The sequence below is a fragment of the Dromiciops gliroides genome, chromosome 1 (assembly GCF_019393635.1).
Source record: "Dromiciops gliroides isolate mDroGli1 chromosome 1, mDroGli1.pri, whole genome shotgun sequence".
In the NCBI taxonomy this organism is placed as follows: domain Eukaryota; kingdom Metazoa; phylum Chordata; class Mammalia; order Microbiotheria; family Microbiotheriidae; genus Dromiciops; species Dromiciops gliroides.
In genome coordinates, this window is record NC_057861.1 from 582069942 (window position 1) to 582092352 (window position 22411).

At 41.4% G+C, this 22411-nt stretch overlaps 1 protein-coding gene across 1 annotated transcript in view; it reads right to left on the minus strand.

Moving 5' to 3' along the window:
* Positions 1–6363: 6363 nt before the first annotated feature.
* Positions 6364–22411, minus strand: part of ABCC1 (ATP binding cassette subfamily C member 1) — a 155500-nt gene continuing 139452 nt past the window's right edge. Inside the window, exons 26-31 of the mRNA XM_043979082.1 lie at positions 20892–20993; positions 15396–15542; positions 14707–14865; positions 12478–12644; positions 9345–9539; positions 6364–8453 (exon numbers count right to left, since the gene is read on the minus strand). Of these exons, the coding sequence (XP_043835017.1) occupies positions 8345–8453; positions 9345–9539; positions 12478–12644; positions 14707–14865; positions 15396–15542; positions 20892–20993 (879 nt within the window). The 3' untranslated portion in view covers positions 6364–8344. The remainder of the gene's footprint in view (positions 8454–9344; positions 9540–12477; positions 12645–14706; positions 14866–15395; positions 15543–20891; positions 20994–22411) is intronic.

The following is a 22411-nucleotide window of genomic DNA, read 5'->3' on the forward strand; positions in this document are numbered from 1 at the left end:
CTCCCATTGTCCACTGCCTTTGCCCCTCTTCCTGTGCTCCTGCAGGAAGCTAGAGAAAAAAACCACAAAAGTATGCTGAGTACACTACAAATTTATGTTACACAAGCTTGGAGGGGTTCTAATTGCAGAAAGGTCATCTGTTCCCATCTCCCTAACTGAGTCACTATCTCATTCACACAACGTCTTTTCCAAACCCTTTCATCCCTCCTCAAGCTCCCTATGGCTTCCGAGAACCTTGCCTAATATTTCATTGAAAAAAAAATGAGGCCATTTGCCAAAAATTCCCTCTTTGCAGTTCATTCTCACCTAACTTCATTCAAATTCCTTTGGCAGGAGGGGGGGGCACGGAGTGCAGCTAGGTGGCACAGTGGATAAAGTACTGGCCCTGGATTCAGAAGGATCTGAGTTCAAATCTAGACTCAAACACTCAAACTCCTTCTGCCATGTCTCACCAAAGCTACATGCAAAAGTAATCCCATTCCTTCCCATCTTCTCCACCTATTCCCCTACTCTCATTAGTCCCTTTCCATTGATTGGTCATTTCCCTACCGCCTGTAAACATGTTCAAGTCCCCCATCCTCAAAAATCCTTCAATTGAAATGTACATCCCTGCTCTCATCTCATATCTTTCCTCATTTTATGGTTAAACTCCTTGAAAAGGCTATCTATATAATAAGTGCCTCCCCTTCCTTTTCTCTCTCATTCTCCTAATTTTCTTTTTCTTTCTTTTTTTTTTTTTTTGGCGGGGCAATGAGGGTTAAGTAACTTGCCCAGGGTCACACAGCTAATACGAGTCAAGTGTCTGATGAAACATTTGAACTCAGGTCCTCCTGAATCCAGGACCAGCTGCTTTATCCACTGCACCATCTAGCTGCTCCCATTCTCCTAATTTTCTATAGGCCTCTGACCTATATTCAACAGAAACTGATCTCTCCAAAATTACCAATGATTTCTTAATTTCCTGGGCTCTCTTCTCTTCTCCTATATTATTTCACTTGGTGATCCCATCGGTGTCCATGGATTCAGTTATTATCTCTATGCTGATGATTCCCAGATCTATTTAATCTATCCCCTAATCCTGACCTCCAGTCTCAAATCTCCAACTGCCTAGGATATCTTAGATCAGATATCCATAGACATCTTACACTTAGTAAGTCCAGGACTGAACTTATTAACTTTACCGAACCCCTCCCCCACCCATCCCCACCACCACCTCTCTTCCTAATTTTCTCATTATTACTCAAGGACACTGACATCTTTCTAGTCATCCTCAACACTTTACTCTCTTACCATATCCAATCTGTTGCCAAGTCCTTTCAATTTTACCTTCTCAATATCTCTCCCCTTTGTCTCCTTCTCTCCTCTAACACTGCTAACAATTTGACGCAGGTCCTCAGCACCTCATGCTTGAACTATTGTTCCAGGTGGTCTCCCTTCCTCATTCATGCCTCTCCCCATTTAGCTATCAAAGTGATCTTCCTAGTGTGTAGATCTGGCCATGTCATCTCCCCTTCTTAATAAATGGCAGTAGCTTAATATTACCTCTAGGATCAAATATAAAATCTTTCTTTAAAGTGACTTTCAGGGGTAGCTAGGTGGCACAGTGGATAAAGCACCAGCCCTAGATTCAAGAGGACCTGAGTTCAAATCTGGATTCAGACACTTGATACTTACTTGCTATGTGACTCTAGGCAAGTCACTTAACCCTCATTGCCTCACAAAAAACAAAAACAAACAATAAAGTGACTTTCAAAGGATCTTCCTATCATTTCAAGTCTTCTTACCTTTCCCTCCATGCAATCTATGATCCAGTGACACTGGACTCCTTGCTATTTTCTCACACAAGAGTACTCTTTGGACTCTCTGCATTGTCACTGACTGACCTTCATGACAGGAACACTCTCCCTCCTTATCTCCACCAGCTGGCTTCCTTTAAGTCTTGTTAAAAGCCAACCTTCTGCGAGAAGCCTGCCCTGAAAGCTTCCTCTTAATTACCTTCAAATTAAGATATAAGGTATTATTTCTACATAGTTGTTTTTATATTATCTTCCTCATTAAATTGTGAGAAAGCAAAGTACTATTTTTGCCATTCCCTGGTGTTTAGCACAGTGCCAGGCACACAGTAAGAGCTTGATAAATGCTTCTTACCATCTTTTGAAGTGAAATAAGGAGCAGCTTAGTCTTATGAACTTATAAAGCTGCAACTGCATTTGAGCTCTAGACACTGACTGGTCTTCCATAGCCCTTTGTTTATAGACCCCTAGTAAGAGTGGATGCTTTAGGGCATAGGTGAGCAGCCTAGTAGGTGAGCTAAGAATGTTGGCCTTTTTGTCAGGCAGATCACTTTCCATTTTTGACACTAGTTTTGAATTCAACTTTATTTATTCCTAAAATGGGCATGACACCTGCAGTAGCTACTTTACAGCATGGTGGTGAGGCTCAAATAAGATATAATATAAAATAACATCAAAGCACTATATAAACATCAGTTATTATTCCTGGGACTGAGATGTTGCTGGAATTTTTGTTCCTAAGCTTTCTTGCCTCTGTGGCCACAGACAAATTTAACATCCATCCTCATTTTAAGAAGCCATGACACTTAACAAAGTAAGTTCCTCCAAGCTGGAGAAGGGGTATGAGGTGGGAGGGCCACGGGGCCATGGGGAACAAACATGCTTATTAATTCAGCATTCTCTTGGATCACTGGAAAACAGCAATATGGGTTAGCCAGCAGGAAACAGACTACAAAGCTTCTTATGTCTCCTGGAATAAAGGGGAAGCTACCCCAAGGCTCATGTTTTCCCCAAAGAAGTCTTTGAGTAACTGGAAATGAGTGGAATTTTCCCTGAGGAGGCTGAATTGAAATCAGTGTAGCCAACAAGTCGTTTGCTTGCTCGTGAAACCTGTATCTATCTCGGGCCTGGCCAAAGCCTCCATCCCAGGCACCCTCTCATGCAGCAATCATGAGGGAGCAGGATAATGGGAAGTACAGCTTTACATCCTGGGAATGCAGAGAACTCTCAGCAGCTCAGACAGCACAGGCAGCAGCCAGCATGATTTAATGCTCTCCAACACAAGGTGGGCTAGGACTCGCATCCAGCAGAGAAGCTAAATGACTTAAGATCACAGAACTGGTAACACTTGACTTTTGTAAAGTGCTCGAAGGAATACAGTATTTCATAGTAGCCTTAACAGTACAAGTATTTTAGCTTCATTTTACAAGTGAGGAAGCCATGACTCACAAAGTGACTCATCTAAGGCCACTTGGCTATTAAGTGGCATTTCTGAGTCTAGAATCCAGATCTTTTGACTGCTTGTCCTCTATTCTTCCCACTATGTGGCTCATTCTCAGGACCCAGGCCCATCTAGGTCTCAGAGACTGGGGAAGATCCAGGGAGCCCACTTAAAGGTGACCAGCAGGTGGAGAAAACAAGGGAAAGGAATCAAGAGGATAAGTGGACTAAGCAATGAAGGTTCCCCAAGAAGAATTTGCTTTCCTGCGGATGGGGGATTCCACAGGAAAAAAAGCATAGGATCATTATAACACACACTCACGAAATATTGCTGTTTCTGCTTTCCTAACATCTCTCATGTTTGACCCCTTATCACAAGGACACCTCCTTTGTTTGAGCCCTCAGCATTTCTTACCTAACATATTACAGCAGCCACTTTCTTTCTTTTGGTGAGGCAATTGGGGTTAAGTGACTTGCCCAGGGTCACACAGCTAGTAAGTATCAAGTGTCTGAGGCCGGATTTAAACTCAGGTCCTCCAGAATCAGGGCTGGTGCTTTATCCACTGCGCCACCTAGCTGCCCCAGCCATGTCTCTCTCCACTCCATTCAGCCTTCTCCATAGTTGACAAAACGATTATCCCTGCTCCCCCGACGACATCCCCACCCCGCCTACTCAATCAACAGGGAGTCAGTGGCTCCCTTCTACCTCCAAGAAAATGAATCAGTTGATAAACATTAAGCACCTACTATTGTACCAAGCATATTATTTAGCTTTTTAAAGCCTTCACAACTTGGCCCCAACCTATTCCTATTCCTAACGTTGCTGAATTCTATGGTAAAGAAAAACTGGGCCCATTTCTGTTTCTCATCAGTGGCATTCCATCACCTGCTCAGTACCTTTGCATTAGCTCTTCTCATGCCTAGAATGCACTCCCCTCCTCACCCTCCCACCCCCAATTACCTTCTAGCAGGTCTAGGAAGATGCAACACCTTTGAACTTCAGCTATAAAAAAGGGATGATGACTTCTCTAGCTACTCATACTGTCATTGAGAGGATCAAATGAGACCATGATGGTAGAAAGCCTTGTCAACTAAAGTGTTAGCCACATGAATTATAATTTATTTAGTATCTACCATTATCTCATTTCGCTGAATATGGGGATTGGCTGCCATTTTGTATTTCTCAGGTCCTGCTTTCTGACCTGATTGAATTTACCAGAGTAACACCAAAGCTTTGTTTCCTTTAAGAAATAGATCAGGGGCAGCTAGATGGTGCAGTGGATAGAGCACCGTGGGCCCTGGATTCAGGAAGACCTGAGTTCAAATCCGGCCTCAGACACTTAACACTTACTAGCTGTGTGACCCTGGGCAAGTCACTTAACCCCAATTGCCTCACCCCCCCCAAAAAAAAATAAATGGGTCCCCTTGGGTTGGGGGAAAAAATGGGGGATCTGTTTCCTTGGTCAGCCAGTTTTGTGAGAGTCACAATACCCTGACTCCTTTCACTCCTACTGATTCAAGTGACCACTGTCACTGTGGAAAATAAGCACCCTGGTATAGCACTATTCCTTTCTCTTTCCTTAAATAGACACAAAACTGTCTGCTAAGAGAGGGGAAAAAAGAGAAAGCAGCTGTGCCTCTGGCAAACATCTCTGGGGCCACTTAGAAGATGCCAAGAGCCTCTCTCGGACAAAGCTTTTGATTGAAGCTGCTAACTAGCAGCATCAGGCCAGACGTGTGTAGGGCCAGGCTCCAGAGCTGGGCAACCCTGTTCCCACTGGTGCTAATGGACCATGGCCCTGGAGGGAAAGAAGCCAAGGGAACTCTGTGTCCAGAAAAGAATTTCCCTCCAGAATAAGCGGTTTTCCTTCTGCCAACATAAAGAAAGCCCAAGTTAATGCAGAGATAGGCCATTTGTCTCATTTGCTTGGCGCTTTACTGTATGTTGCCTAGTGACTTATTCTGTATCGTCAACTTGCATCGTTTTATTGGTCACATGTATAGACCCTGTCCCCAGCTAGATTGTTAAGTTGTTTGATAACAGGGTTGTGATGCCTCCTTTTGCATTTCCTGCACAGTGTAGTGTTGGATACATAGCAGGTGTTCAGTGAAAGAATACTTGTTTACTGAAAGAATGAACATGTAAAACCCAGAAAACTAAAAATGTAGGTTTGGCTCCTAGTTTTTCTCTTTCACACCTTGGGCATCCCTTGCTCAAACTGTCTCTCTCAAGAAATAAACATTGTTTCCCATTTTGGGGATCAGCAACATAATTCAAAGTCTTCATCTCTAAGTAATCGGAAGAAGGTTCTCTTTGTTTTTGGATATCACTGTAATCTCCATCCGAAACAATATATACTGAGAAACCACATTTTCTCCATTTCTTTCCAGGAATGCACAAACAGCCAAATGCACAATCAGCTCAGCTGCCTGCTGGGAGTTAAGCACTGTCAAACGTTTCTTAGCAACAGAGCACAAGTCTGAAGTGGTTGTTCTCCCTGGAAGAAGCTGTGGGTGGATGTGGATAAGAATGTACTATTATATTCCTCTTGCACTAATAATAGTGATGATGATGATGCCTAGCATTTAGCTTTATGGTTAGTGAAACTTACAAATATCTCATTTCACTATCACAACAACCCTGGGAGGTGAGTGCTATTATTATTCCCATTTTGTAAAAGAGAAAACTGAGACAGACAGAAGTTAAATGACTTGCCCAGGGTCATATAGTTAATATCTGAGGAGAGGATTTGAACTCAGGTCTTCCTGATTCCAGATCCAACATTCTATCTACTGTGCCATCTAGCTGCTATAGCATTTAGGAGCTCTTATGGTAAATAAGTCAACAAACATTTATTAAGCACCTACTATGTACCAGGTAGTGTGCTAAGCACTTACACAATGGATTGAAGCACTTCAGTCTAGTGCACACCTACAGTTTTCCTTCTGCCTTCATAGGCTCTAGTTTCCATGATTGTAGCATTGACACTAGGAGTTAATAATATATTCTGTTTGATCCTCATGAAGCTGATTCAACTTTCACCCAGATCTTGAGATTTCTTCCGGCTCAATGCCAGAAATAGTTCATAAAGACCATTTGACATTTGAACCAAAGTTAGGCCATGTTCTGGTATTTAATATGCCTCGAATCTGGATTCAAAACTTGGCATTTTCAAATCAAGGCTTCACAGCCCAAAGGCCAGACCATCAGCAGCCTGGGTACAAATAGCACAAGGTTATTGAAATTAACCAATCAGTTGGTGTCCTTTCTACTTGCCTATCTGCTGCCTTCTCCTCATCCTCAAATTACTTTTCCCATTCCCTGCTTCCTCCCAGTATCCTATCCTTGACAATTCCTGCTCAGGTGAACCAATACAAGGCGCATTAATACCTTAACATGATTTTAGGATTTCCGGGATTATTGCTGGGGCTTTTAAGAAATGGGAACAACCATTTCAAAACAAAACCAAAAAAAGAATTTTTTTTACTGCAAATTATTTGCAAATGTTCATGTTTCCAGTGCATTCATTACAAAAAGATACCCAAGAAAAACTTGGTTTATCCAACTTTAAGGAATTATATAACTTACAAAAAATAAATATTTTTTTCCCATCTTAGAGAAGACACTTCTCTGGTTTTGGGGTCAGCAACATAATTCAAAGTCTGCATCTCTGAGTAAGTGAAAGGAAGCTCTCTTTGTTTTTGGATATCATTATAATTGCCATCTCAGACAATATACAACGAAGAACCACGTTTTCTCCATTTCTTCCCAGGAACGCTCAGGACGGCCAAATGCTCAATCAGTTCAGCCACCCACTGGGAGTTAAGCACTGTCAAATATTTCTTAGCAACACGGCACAAGTCTTCTCGATGAAGAAGTTGTGTATGGATCCGGATAAGAATCCAGGACTGAGAGTCAGGATTTTCACTCCCACTTCCATCAACCAGATCCTAGGTTTTTGGGGTCAGGAATTTGGGATTTAAAACAATGCTTGTAATAATCAAATGGGTTCTTATTTTTAAGAACTAAGAATATTTGGGACATCCATAGTACTGTTTTCTCTGAGCATTTTATAAACATAACCTTGTCCTTGCACATTTCAGTGATGTAGATACCTAGAGTATTATACCTATTTTGGAGATGGAAAAAAAAGAGGTAGGGAAAGGAAAAAGGACAGGGAATTCAATGAGTCCCCAAGGCAGAGTTAGCTATAAAAAACTCAGAGCTCTGGGTAGCTTTGTACCCTTCCCCTTTTAGCCCTGAAAAATCAACAACTTCTGCCAAGTCTCTTGGATGTACAATGAGGTGACTGGGTCAATTTGGCTGCTTCTAGCTTCTGAAGGAAGTACTCTCGATGCCAGGCACTTCAGAAGGTGTCCCATGAGTGCAATTTCTGAAGTATAAATGCATGAGAGTATAGACAGTGAAGTGAGTCTTAGGGACAAGGAGGGTTAAGAAAGAAACCCTCTCACTTCCCTGGAAACTGTCAGCCATTCTGTAGGGCAATGCAACATGGTAAGTACAGTGTAATCAAGTACAGTAATTAAAATCCTCACCAAAAACCTGCAAACCAGAAAAATCTAGCACGGTGGAGACGCAGCAAAGGGGAAATTAAATCAATAACCTAGGTGAGGATATAGAAGCAAGGAAGCTTCTTGGAAAAGTCAGACACTTGGGATTTCAGATCTTGAAAATATCTGAGGCAGTCTATTGGATTTGGTCACTAGCTAGCTAACTATGTGCAACCAACTTCTCCTGAAGACCAATGTTCAGAAGAAGTCCTCTGCAAAGAGTAGCAAAAATATGGGAGGTCTCACTCCACGGGGCATATGTATACAAAGGGATGTAGAGGGGAAGACTGGAGGCTGGGAGCCAGGGGTGAAGCATTTATGTTTGTGAGAATGTGTGTGAGTCTGAAGGGAGGGGAACAAGAAGGTAGATGGAGCATCTGTCCCTTGTTCACCACAGAATCCGAGACAGTGAGGTGGCTGCTGCTGGTTTTTGTTTGAGGAACAGAAGAGTAGGAATTACAGTAGGCTTGCTGGATCTTCTCTGTGTCCAGTGTATATCAGCTTAGTTAGGTTCTGCTTGGAGGAGAAAACCTCAGCCCTCACACCAAGCCTGCATCTCTTGCCATGCTGTAGAAAATGCCCTTCTTCTGCAGGAGGACGGAAGGTGAACCACACTCCACCATTTCTCCTTTATCTAGGACAATCACCCTGGAGTGGGGAGAAAAAAGACATAAAAGGTAAGAGAGAGGGAGTCAGACCCATGGAATTGTGGGACTCTACCTCATGGTGGTGTGCATCTGAAAGTAAAGGGCACATACTGTGTGCCAAGCTCTGTGATAAGCTCTTTACAAGTATCATCTCATTTGGTCTTCACAACAACCCTGAGAGGTAGGCACTTTTTTTCTTTCCATTTTTTTTTTTTTGGTGGGGCAATGAGGGTTAAGTGATTTGCCCAGGGTCACACAGCTAGCTAGTAAGTGTCAAGTGTCTGAGGTTGGATTTGAATTCAGGTCCTCCTGAATCCAGGACTGGTGCTTTATCCACTGCGCCACCTAGCTGCCCCAGGTAGGCACTTTTATGACCCCTATTTTACAGTTGGAGAAACTGAGGCAATTAGACGTTAAACACTTGCTTGGGTCACAGAGTTACTAAGTGTCTGAGGACAGATTTGGACTCGGGTCTTCCTGATTACAGGCCCAGGGCTCTAGTCACAGTGCCACTAGCTATTCCAAGTAAAAAAAGCCAATGACCTTCCTGAGGGGAAAGAAGAAAGGAGGAAATTATATCACTGACCCATGTGAGGATACAGAAGCAAAGAAACTTCCCAAAATGGTCAGAATTTTTGGACTACAGGTTTTTTGTTTTGTTTTTCAGGGTTTTTTAAAATTTGTTTTGTTTTTGTTGGGGCAGTGGGGGTTAAGTGACTTGCCAAGAGTCATACATGGACTACAGAGTTTGGAAAGATCTTAGCTACTTTGTCAAATGTGGTCACTAGCTCCTAAAGACCAACTTTCAAAAGAAGTCATTAGCTGCTGCTGGGTCAGAGGGAAAACCCACCCCACAACAGACCAGATGCCCAGAGAAAAAGGAGGGCTTTACCTTGTATAGTCCAGGATCGTGTTGAGTCGGTGAGCTATGGTGAGCACAGTACAATCATCAAACTGTGTTCGGATTGTAGACTGAATGAGGTTGTCTGTTTCCAGGTCTACTGCAGCGGTAGCCTCGTCCAGTACTAGGATCTTGGTTTTCCTCAACAAAGCCCGGGCCAAGCATACAAGCTGGCGCTGCCCAACACTACATCCCACAGGGAAGGAAAAAGACAAGAAGGGTAGGGGAGGGGAAGGAGAGAGATACATTAGAAAACAACAATCCAACATACACACTGGCCAAGACAGACCCTGATGCAGAGAGAAAAAAGAAACCCTTTCTCACTTATTCCAGACAAAGGGAACCTTCTCAGTGAAATAATCCGTGCTATCTTCTTACGCTCATCTCACTTTCAATATACGTAAGATTTTAAAGATTTCTTCCATTTTAATCAATAAACATTTATCAAGCACCTACAAAGTGCCAGGCTCGCCTTAATGTAATACCAACTTCAATAACCTTTCCTAGAGAATACAGATACTGTTACTATATATAAAATGCAATATGATATAATAAATATAACATCTGTATATATGGTTATGGAAATATATATATATATATAAAATTATGTACAATGTATCTAGTATGATGTAGAATGGGCTGGTCTTATCTAGGAAACATTAAAAAGAAAATTCTTGAGAGACCTGGGGAAATCTGTTTCTTTAAGACAGCTGAACAGTGGGGCTGTTTCCAGAATTGAGGAAAAGTCAACAGTTGCAGAGATGATTAAAGGTGACTTTTTGTTCATTACATAGCTAATAAATAGTACAGCCAATGCTGTTGTTTAGTCATTTTTCAGTCATGTCTGAGTCTTTGTGACTGCATTTGGAGTTTTCTTGGCAGAGAAACTGGAGTAGTTTTACCATTTCCTTTTCTAGGTCATTTTATAGATGAGGAGTGATTTGCCCAGGATCACACAGCTAGGAAGTATCTGAGGTGAGGTTTGAATTCAGGAAGATGAGTCTTCCTGACTCCAGGCTCTGTGCCACCTAGTTGCCCTTAGTATAGATAATAACCAATATCTATTTAAGCCTAGGATATTAGTTTTTATACACACACACACACACACACACACACACACACACACGTGAGTAAATACTTATAGGAAAGGAGGTTTTATCAGTTTATTTAATAAATACTATTTAACAGAGTGGGGTAGGGCTTATCACTAATTGTTTAATTAATGAGACAGAGGTTTCAATTTTAGTAATTAATGTAAGAAATACAGAAGATGTCCTTTGACTATCTGAGAATCCAAGATGACAGAATAGGAAAATGAGACAAAGTTAAAAAGAGGGATGACCTCCTCATTTAGGCTACATTTATTCAATCCTAACAACTGCAGCATTCAATGTTTTATTGATGATAATCCTCATTTGTGAGGTGAATCAACAACATTGCTGGCCACCCTGACAAATAAGGCTTCCTTCTTCAATTAGAGTACACTATGTCTCTGCTGAGAGGAGGTGGACATGGTTTGCTATCAGTACTCCTAACTGTTCACTTAATCAACCTGAGTTCTTTCAATACTGTTAATCCCCTACATTAATTATTCTGATTCTGCTTACATTACTCTGCTTTACTACTTTGCTACTTTGTTCATAGAATTCTTCTCAAGTCCCTGAATTCTTCACTGTTTCTCACAACACAATATTCACATGCTGTAATACGTTAAACCATTCCCCAATCGAGAGGCACTCACTTTGTTTCCAGTTCTTTATCATTAAAAAAAAGTGTTGCCATAAGTACTTTTGACCCTTCTAGGATGGATGCCTAGTGGTGGCATCCTACATGGGCTTGTAATCCCCACTGGACAGAAAGGAAAAGTGAAGTTAAATGAGAAGTTAAATGAGGTTGTGAGACATAGTTAGTGGACGAGTCAAGATTAGAATCAAAACTCCCCTGGGCAGCTAGGTGGCGCAGTGGACAGAGCACTGGCCCTGGAGTCAGGAGGACCTGAGTTCAAATCCGACCTCAGACACTTAACACTTACTAGCTGTGTGACCCTGGGCAAGTCACTTAACCCCAATTGCCACACACACACACACACACACACACACACACACACACACACCCCCCATGTCAAGTTGACTTCCAATTCACTCATGGTTCCTCTGGGCTTGTCCTTATCTGAACAAACATGAGCTTGCTTTGTCTGGCAGACTCAGAGGACTGGAAATACCTTGTTACCATCTCTATAAAGCATCCCACCCTTCTTCCTAGAGTCCTTGCTCTCTGATGCTCTCTGTGAGAATGACCAATCTTGGCCCTGAAGAACAGATGGTAAAACACACTTCTCTCTTCTCAGAAGAGACTTGGTTGAAATATTTTTTTTTTTGGTACAAGGGAGGATCAGTGAAGGAGGAGAAAGGGCAGTAAATCAGCAAATGACTGATATAAAAACCAAGTCATTAATATGATTAAAAAAAAAAACTCTCCTTCAGAGCAGAAGTTAGTAGGGGATGCTTGGCTCAGAGTCAGAGCATAAACTTTTTTTGTCTAAGTGGAAGAATACTGGTCCCAGGCATTTTGGGTTGCAGTACACAGCCACCAATTTGTCCCAATTCTAAAACACGAGAGCAAGAGTGGTAGCGACTGTATATACTAGGGCAGGAAGGAGGGACAGGAGGAGTCCACTCCTCATCAAAATCTCCAGTGAAGCGTTGAGATTTGCAAGAAAGGCATGGCCAAAAATAACGTCTGTTTAGCTCTACATTTCATTCATTTGATTAATAAAAGTCTTCCTGCAATCATCTCTAACAGAACTATTCCCCAAGACCTACACCAGGATTCAATGTCAAGACAGTCAAATTGCCCTGGCCATTGATCTAATCCAAGCCAAAGGACATCAGCACTCAGAAGTGAGGGAGACCCTCCTTATCCAAGCTTGTCTTCCCCCATCCAAACAAGCATAATTTTTCTAAATGGTTCTACTTTTTCTACTAAATGTTTTATATATGATTTTATTCTTTATTTTGTTTTTGAAATTTATAATTTTTTAAATGGGGTGTTGGGTTGTTTGGTTGGGGTTGTTGGGTTATTTTTTTTTTAATAGGGAGAAAGAAGCCCATGCCTCTGACCCTACCTTAGGTTCTCCCCTCCTTCTGTACATTCATGATTCAACTTATCAGGAAGAGCTGACACAAAGTTCTTCAAGTGAGCCAGTTCCAAAGATGTCCAGATATCCTCATCTGAGTACTGGTCAAATGGATCCAGGTTCATGCGCAGAGAGCCGGAAAACAAGACTGGATCCTATTCAGAAGAAAGTTTGGAATGTACTATGATTCAAGTTAAAGAAGATTCTACAGGAGCTGACCTATAGCTTCAGTTAAGTAACTCCCTTTATCACTAGTTAAAAGGCAGATTTCATTCCCTTTTCTAAGGGAATATAAGGAAACCCTTCTGAGGCCCAGAGTGGTTAAATAATTTCTCAGGGTCGCCCTGGTAGTAAGTGTCAGAGGTAGGATTTGAATCCAAGGGCAAGATAAGTTTATTTTCTGATTCTTAACATGTAAGTAAAAACAGCCCTACTCATGGGAAAACCAGAATGATGCACATGCAATAATCCCTTGTTTTAGCTTCCAAATGAAGAAGTTATATGGGGAAAGGATAGATTAGAGACTGTTCTTTACCATCTGAGCACTAAAAGCTCCAGGATTTCCAAAGTCTGAGTTCGATATATAAGGAAAGAGTGATGCAGGCCACAAAAAACTGCACATACCCACATTCCACATCCAAATCAGCCCATTTATGGTAGTTAGGGATAGTGCCATGGAGAGCAATAATAGCTCCCATCTATCAAGCACTTCACAGTTTACAAAATATCTTCCTCACAGCGATCTGGGGAAGTAGGCAGAGCAAGCACTATTACTCCATTTTGGAAATGAAGAAACCGAGGGCCTAGAAGCAAGAAACAGGTTTTGCCAGCTATGTATACTGTGATTTATAAACATGAGCTGTTGCGTGGGGAAGAGGCATGCCAGGGTCTCACAGAAAGCAAGTGGCAGAGTCACAACTCAAACCCAGGTACTATGGCTGCAAGCCTGGGGCTCTTCCCACTACTCTGTGATGGCAAATAGTCCAAGCAAAAATACAAAAAAGCAAATACATTTCCTCTATGGTTCCTGCTATCATCCTGAGGATGTTTGGCCTGAAAATATCATCTGTCCCTAGCATTTATAATTGCTCCTACCCCCAATCACTGTCTAAATGTGCCCTTTGATTTCCTACCCAAAAGGTGCCCCAGGCATCAGATAATATCTTCCTTTCTTGTGCATCATTGGCCACAATTAAGCCCCCATACACCCCTGTGTCTTTTTTTTTTTTTAGTGAGGCAAATTGGGGTTAAGTGACTTGCCCAGGGTCACACAGCTAGTAAGTGTTAAGTGTCTGAGGCCAGATTTGAACTCAGGTACTCCTGACTCCAGGGCTGGTGCTCTATCCACTGCGCCACCTAGCTGCCCCACCCCTGTGTCTTTAGGAGGTTGATCTAGGGTGCTAATGATAAACAGCAAATTTAAGAGCTTATTTCAAACCTAAACCTGGCCAACTATTTCTGAATTCAGATCTGGTTGGGGCCTAGGATCACTCAGCCAATGATATAACTATTTCTCGACCAGCTCCTTTTAAAAAACAACTCTTCCTAAGACAGAGGAAGCACCTAATACCTCAAACAGTGTTGTAGTTCCTGTAAGAATAAATAAATCCTTTTAAGGTTGGCTTTTAAGGCCCTCTTTAATTTGACCTTGAACTTTGGTTCCCACCACTCTCTTCCATAAGCCCCTCCAGTTCCAGACAAACTGTCTTAATCAAGACAAACTATACTTTTTGACCAATGGAAACTATAGTGACATAATGAGTTTTTGATGAAATTTAAGTTCTAGAAATGAAATTATGTTTAAAAATCTTAATATAATGGCCTATATGCAAACATTAATTTAGAAAATACTATTTCAAGCTATATGAAATACCAGGTGGAGACTTCAAACTCAAAAATAGATGAGTATAAAAGAATTCAGTCCTAGTATATTACACAAAATAGGCAAAGATCATATTTATCCAGAAAAATTTATATAAACACATATCAACAATGAAAAATCAATTAAGATCACTATCTAAAAACAACAGGGATGCTACAGAAGTATAATTATAATGGGTAGGAAGGTATAGTTTGGTGACCTCTAAGACTTCACTTCCAACTCTATATGATCAAATTCAACTAAGATATTAAAAGTAAAAAAAAAAAATGCAAAAGTCAACCTTCAGAAACAAAAGCTTTTCAAAAATTGTCTTCCTCCTTCCCCCAGCCCTGTACCTGAGGGATAATGGTGATCTTGAACCTGAGGTGATGCAGCCCAATCTTGGCAATATTGATACCATCAATGATGATTTCTCCTTCTGCAGATTCGTTGATACGGAATAAGCCTAGAGTGAGTGATGACTTGCCCGCTCCAGTCCGACCTACAATCCCAACCTGTTGGATCAGACCAAATGGAGATGCTTGAATGTTGAGGAATGATGCCGATGCCTCCCCTACTCCTGTTCCAATGTGTTTGCTGACAATCATTTCAGTGATCAGCCTAACACGATACCTACAAGAACAGAGTCCCCTTCCCTCTCAAAGTTTCTCAGAGACAGCTTTTCATAGCATTCATTCTCTTCTTCCAGAAATGGCTTAGGAACAAGAGGTCGTTTTGGAATCTGCTACTATAAAACATCGCCTAGAGTCACAACAGTAGTATCTGTATCGTCCTGGGCCAAAGCGGCACCGCTCTGGTTTCCACAGGTACCAGGCAAAGAAGGCCGCTTGATCAAATGGAAGCTGAATGGTCACTTCTCCAAGAGAATAGTGACGTTTCCATCTGCCAAACCAGAGTGGCTTTTTAGCTGACATTCTTAGGCTCTCACCCAACATATGTGTTGAAGAAGCAACTTAAAAGCTAGTGAAATGTCTCATGTAGGTCAGGAAGAAGCTCAAGGTCCAGGTGGAGGGTAGGTACTTACCTTCTCCCCTCCTTCAATGGTAACATTGATGTGTTTGAGCACTAAGTCTAAGTCCTCCCGATAACGTAAACTGAAGTCTCGGAATTCCACTCGGCCCTGCTGTGGCCAGTTGCTGGGAGGGGCTGTTTCTTCAATACGCCATGGAGCCTGAAATCATAGCCAGGGAAGATGGTTAGAGGAGCGATCAACACAATTCAACGAACATTTATTAAGTGCTGACTCCATTCCTAAAATTCTGCCAGGCACTAAGGAGACAAAGACAAAAGAGAAACAGTCCCTGTCCTCAAGGAGCTTACAATCTACCAGAGAGACACAATATGTACACAGATAGGCATATACAAAAGGTATATAAGGTAAATACAAAGTAATTTCTCTTATCCTGCAGTAAAGTAGGAGGGGAAGGGGATAAGGGTGTGGGAGAGTTGAAAGAGAGGGGGAGATCGGGGGAAGGGGACAGTCAGAAGCAAAACATTTTTGAGGAGGGATAGGGTGAAAGAAGATAAAAAATAGAGTAAATATCATGGGGAGGGAATAGGATGGAGGGAAACACAGTCAGCAATAGTAACTGTGAAAAAATTTGAAGCAAGAGCAACGTAAGATGATGAGGATGATAAAAATGTATGGTACTTTGTTGAGCTATTGTGAAGAAAATTCTTTATCAGGTATAAGGTACTATATAAATGTTATCTATTATTATTGTAATAATCAACACCATGGGTTTATTGTAAGGAAATCTCTTTTTAAAGCACTATATAAATGTAGTTTACTACCAAAAAAAAATGATAAGCAGGATGCTTATCAGAAAAATCTAGAAAGACTTACATGAGCTGATACAAAGTAAAATGTACTGTATACAAAATAACAGCAATATTGTAAGATGATCTGTTGTGAATGACTCAGTTATTTTCAGCAATACAATGATCCAAGACAACTCTGACAGATTTATGAAGAATGCAGACCATCTATAGAAAAAGAACTGATGGTATCTGAATACAGATTGAAGCATAATTTTTTTTATTAGTTCCTTTTTCTAAAGTTTTTTTTTTGTCTGTTTTCTTTCACAACCTAATGTGGAAATGTTTTGCATGATTACACATGTATAACTTATATTGAATTGCTTGAGTTCTTAAGTAGGGGTGGGGAGGGAGTGAGGAAGAGAATTCGGGACACAAAGTTTTAAAAATCAATGTTAGAATTTGTTTTTACATGTAATTTAGGGAAAATAAAATTCTAAATAAAAAAAATACAAAGTAATTGGAAGGGCTGAGGGAAAACACTAAGAATATGGAAGCATCAGGAAAGGTCTTGTATAAGAGGCAACATTTGCGTTTAAACCGAAGGAAGCTAGGCATTCCTTGGAAATCCATCAGAAAGGTGAGCCACAATCCCCTCCCCAGTCCTGAGTACCATGAACTTTCAAGAAACTTCTGACTCAAGGACTTGAAAACCACCCCCAAAAGTTCCCATTTCTACCAGGGAAGCCTTCAAATCAGTGGTTAGAGTATTCTATTCATCCTGCTTCCTTTCCCCACCACCAGCTACATGGAGTGACACTACTTTCTAGGACAGGGGCATCAAATTTCAATAGAAAGGGACTCCTGCAGGTCACATATTGACTCAGAAAACCACAAATTAACATTATTTACATTGTAGTCTATTTTTATTTGTTCTGTTAGACATTTCCTAATTAATTTTTAACAGGCTGCCAGAAAGTTGGACACCTTTTCTCTGGAGGATGCCACAGACAAAGCTTCTGTTGACATAAACTTAAAGAGCCCTTCAAGATGTAATCACAGTATAAGATCATAGGAACTGGAAGTAACAGAGACCACAGAGATCATAATGCCCTTCTTTATGGATGAGGAAACCAGGTGCCAGAGTTTAAGTGACTCAGTCATGCAAGTAATAACTGGCAGAGCTGGTTTTGGAACTTAGGTCACATGACTCCAAGTTAAACACTGTTATCATTGTACCACATGATTCCAAAATACATGTGTATATATATATATATATTTTTTTTTTGGGGGGGGGGTTTGGAGAAAGGGTAGAGACTTTTCCCAGTAGTTTGAGAGAGGTAGGAAGGGCCCACAAAAGACCTTTCCGCTCTGATGGTGAAAAAAGTCTCTTTACTCATTAACAGAGCAAAGAGGGGTAAACTGATGCTTTTACTCTGCCTTGACCACAGTAGGCACTCAAATGATCTTTGCTGAATTTCACTGAACAAGGGCAAGCAGCTCAAGGTTAGGAAGGACCTTTTAGCTCAGAGCTGTTGCTGCTAAAGGCAGCCCAGCAAACTTCTGAGTCTTAAGAAAAGAAGGAATTGGGCAGCTAGGTGGTGCAGTGGATAGAGCACCGGCCCTGGATTCAGGAGGACCTGAATTCAAATCTGGCCTCAGACACTTGACACTTACTGGCTGTGTGACCCTGGGCAAGTCACTTAATCCTCATTGCCCTGCAAAACAAAAACAAAAACAAAAACAAAAACAAAAACAAAAAAAGAAAAGAAGGAATTGGGGCAACTCAACCTAATGAGCAACGCCTCATTTTTTTATTTCTAGGTAACAAATTATTGCCATTTAAACCCTTAAGTGTGTTTTTGTTTTGACCATCTGGAGAGCTTCCTGTCATATTATAAGCTTTCTTGTCCTTTTAAGCCACATACAGAAAACATAATTGAACCTTTCTGGGTGACTGCAGGGAATTAATAGCTCTGAACATCAACTACTGGGTTTTAGTGAAACAGAATACGGTGATTATCTTCAGAGACTCTTCAGGGGTTTAGGACTGTTTAACCCTTTTACTGAAAGTCCCCACCTATCCCCAGGCTTCTATGCTTTTTAAATCCTTGTTCTTCAGGAAGAGTTTTTTCCTATAGCTTTTAACTTCTTCCTGTTTTTATTGTGCCTACTTTAAAAATATTTTAATGTGCTATACTGGCAGCTAGGTGGCACAGTGGATGGAGCCCTAGCCCTGGAGTCAGACTCATCTTCATGAGTTCAAATCTGGCCTTAGACATTTACTGTGTGCCACTAAGCAAATCTGCCTTAGTTTTCTCATCTGTAAAATGAGCTGGAGAATGAATGGCCAACCACTCTAGTATCTTTGCCAAGAAAGGCCCAGATGGGGTCTTGAAGAGTCAGACACAACTAAAATAACTGAACAACAACAAATGTGCTTTTTAGAACAATGTCCACATTAAAAGTAAATAGGAACAAAAAAAGGGGGGAGGGGGCCCAGCTAGGTGACACAATGGATAGAACACCGGCCCTGGAGTCAGGAGGACCTGAATTCAAACCTGGCCTCAGACACTTGACCCTTACTAGCTGTGTGACCCTGGGGCAAGTCACTTAACCCCAATTGCCTCACCCAAAAAAAAAAAAAAAGGAAATAGGGTACTCTTGGGCCTTGGTTGTTATTCAATTGTGACCAACTCTCATGACCCTGTGGACCACAGCACACCAATACTGTTTGTGGAGTTTTCTTGGCAAAGATACGGTAATGGTTTGCCATTTCCTTCCCTGATGGATTAAAGCAAACAGAGGTTAAGCGACTTACACAAGTTCTCACAGCTAGTGTCGGAGGTCATATTTGAATTCAGGACTTAGAGACTGCAAGCCCACTACACCACCTACCTGCCTACAGTTATTGTGCCAGAGTTTGGTTAAATGATGGCTGATGACAATGAAGTCCATTTGGAAAAAGGCATTTAACTTGTTCCTCTTTGTATTTCTTAAATCTTCTTCTATCTTATTTCTTGATTGGCTTATGAAAGATCACAGATTTAAAGCTGGAAGTGACCTTATTGGTTGTTTAATCCCCTCCTCTCATTTTGAGGAACCTGGGACCAAAAGAGTTCAGTGACTCATCTGAAGTCTAATATTTGGGTTCCAAAAATCAAATTCATCAAGTACAAGATGGTAGAGGTATAGCCAGGCAATAGTCTGAAAGGGGGGGGGGAGAAGAAGAGTGGTGGTGGAGAGATTTTAGTAGAATCCAAAGCTCAGTATAGTTCAACAGTTTAGTCTGATATGGCAGTCCAAAAAACCCAAAACAAAACAACAAAAAAAACCCTAATGAAATCTTAGGCTATATTTGTAATATTCAGGACTAGGTCAGAGAACACCTAGAATATTTCATTTTACTTCTGTATACCAGAGAATGGAAGGAAATTAATTAGCTGGCATTCAGGCAGAGAAAGTAACTAGGATGGTAAAGATCTAAGGACTGACTGAAGGAACTCTGGGTAACAATTAGAATAATTTTAATAGAAGAAGCTACTCTAGAATGCCCACTGAGACAGGCACAATATATAAATGTTCTTCAGATTCGTCACATGCCGGGAGACGTGAAAATGCTTCACTGATGTGGATTTTGAGTAGGCCTCAAAAGAGGATTTAATGGTGTTATTGGCAAGGGCTGGTATCAACACTGCATCCTCTTCTGCTGTCCCCAGGAAGAGCTGAAGTACAATGAAGCGCAGTGTAAGAAGCCTGACATCTAAGAATGGTGTCAGCATCCACAGAAAGGCACAAGAACATATTAGGTGCCAGTTTGCAGGTGAGAAATGAGAGTTCACTTCAACTTAACTAGGAAGTCATTTCAAAATCTTTTTTAGGTAGCCTGTGTAGGGCTATGTTTCACATAATAAATGGTTCATGAAAATGAAACCAAGAGGCAATTCAACACTGGGAATCTCATCATCCTTTTTGTTGTTGGGTTTTGTTTTGGGTTTTTTTTGGTTGGTTGTCCTTTGTTCTCCAAGAGGATCATGACATGAGGGTGATGTCATGACTTGCATGGAATTGGATTTAAGTGAGGGAGGGTTGTGCAAGGTCACCAGTCTCATTCTCTCCTCCAGACCCATCTGGGTCCAGTGGCAAGATATATATCAGGATGACTGAAAATGGCTCCAGATAGTTGTGGGTTGTTTTTTTTTTTTTTTAAGGCAACTGGGGTTAAGTGACTTGCCCAGGGTCACACAGCTAATAAGTGTCTGAGGTGAGATTTAAACTCAGGTCCTCCTGACTCCGGGGCCAGTGTTCTATCCACTGGACCACCTAGCTCCCTAAAACATGGACAATATGCTAGTGACAAGATAGGTCAATCAACCATAAGGTGGAAACTCCAGGTGCAATTCCCTATATTTCCATTAGGGGATGCTCATGCCATTCTGTTGGAAGAACCCTTTCTTGGCTTAGGAGTTAAGAATTTTGCTCAGTTCCAGGAAACTGGACAACTTTAGCCATTTCAGAAAATTAAAGAGTAATCCTGTTGGGTTTCTAGGTGGAATGTGGTCCTTCTGATTCAGCCGATGATCTTGGATCCTTGTTCTACGTCTGCTGGGCATTTTCTTGGTGTCTCAGGTTTTAATGTAAAAACAGGATAGTAATAGAACAGACTCCCATCTAGTGGAAAGAGTTATGATCTATCTTGCCCTTGGGCAAGATAATTCAAAATGAAAGTCAAGTACCTCTCCCAAATCCAAAAGCACTTTACCTCTTTCTCTGTTTCTGAATATTCTTTGAGCCTCTCCACAGCAACAATGTTTGTTTCCATCTCAGAGGACATTCGTACCAGCCAGTTCAAGTATGTGGTGACCTACAAAAGCAGAATTCATCTCAGTGAAAAGTCCTCATCCATCATGCACATGTGCACGCGTGCGCGCGCATGAGCACGTTCTCTCTCTCCCTCTCCCACCCTCATCTGTCTCTCTCCTTATCCCAAATCTCTAAGAAAAGAAATCCTGAAAAATCACGAAGAAATAGGGCCCATGGTAACCTCTTAAAGCATAAGACCATGGTACCTCTAGGTTAAGTGTACTGCCCAACTTCCTGGGATGCCCTATAGGCATGGCACATGAACACAGAGATAGTCACAGCAAAACGACAAAGAATTATCAAATTCTGGCATATTTGAAAGTCCTCAACAATAATCCTTTGTCTCTGTATTATGCTTTATATTTCGAACAATATTTTCCAAAGTTTTTTTTTGTTTCAAGGTCCCCTTTGGAATTCCAGTGAAGCCTATGGACCTTTGCCCAGAATGATATTTTTAAATGCATAAAATAAAATATATAGGATTAAAAAGGAAACCAATATAATGAAATAGCTGTCAAAATATTTTAAAAATATATTAATGGACCCCAGATGAAGAAGGCCTACATTATCCCATTTTACCCTTATCAGAATTCTCTGAGGTAGGTAGGGCAGGTAACATTACCTCTATTGGATACAGATGCCAAGGAAGGAGATCTTAAGCCAATTACTCAAGGTGACATACAGGGTTGGGGCAGAGGCAGCCCTGGAATCCCAGTCTCCTGACTCCAAGTCCAAGTGACCTTTCCACCACTCCATTCAAACATGACAACTGAATTCTGATTCTAATGAGGCTAAGCAACACTGGCTTTAAATCCCCTCTCCCTTTGACAGGGACAGACAGTACCACTGTATTACCTTAAAAGGAATTCCACCCCTACGACCCATCAAAAACAATTCCTAGTGTATGGAGGAGCAGGGAGAGCACCAGACAGAGACGGGAGAGAGCCAAACTCTAATTTGAGCACTGCCATCAATTAGCTGGATGTCTTCACTCCTCTGGACCTCAGTTTCCTCACTTGTACAATTCCGGGGGTTGGACCTAAAGTCTAAGGTTGCCACACACCTCTGCTTATGCTAACTACAGACTTGGGACATCTGGAGTAGAACTCACATGGCAATCTTTCAAGCATTTAAAACTCCCAACCCTATTGTATCAGGTAATCCGATCAAGGTGTGAATCAATGTAAATACCTCCTCCAGCCTTTCTACTTCCCTGAGAGCTCACTCGGAAAAGAAAGCAAATAGGATGCAGGGCATTTCACCTGAAGATAAGAGATGCTGTGGCAACAAAGGAAATAATGTCTGGGGACTTTGAATGCAAGCAGGTGCTGAACTCCTCTTAACTGCAATGACTAAGTCTTGGGGTGGGGTTGGGGGGGTGGGGGGTGGGGAGTGGGGGAGGATGTTGCATAAACTGTC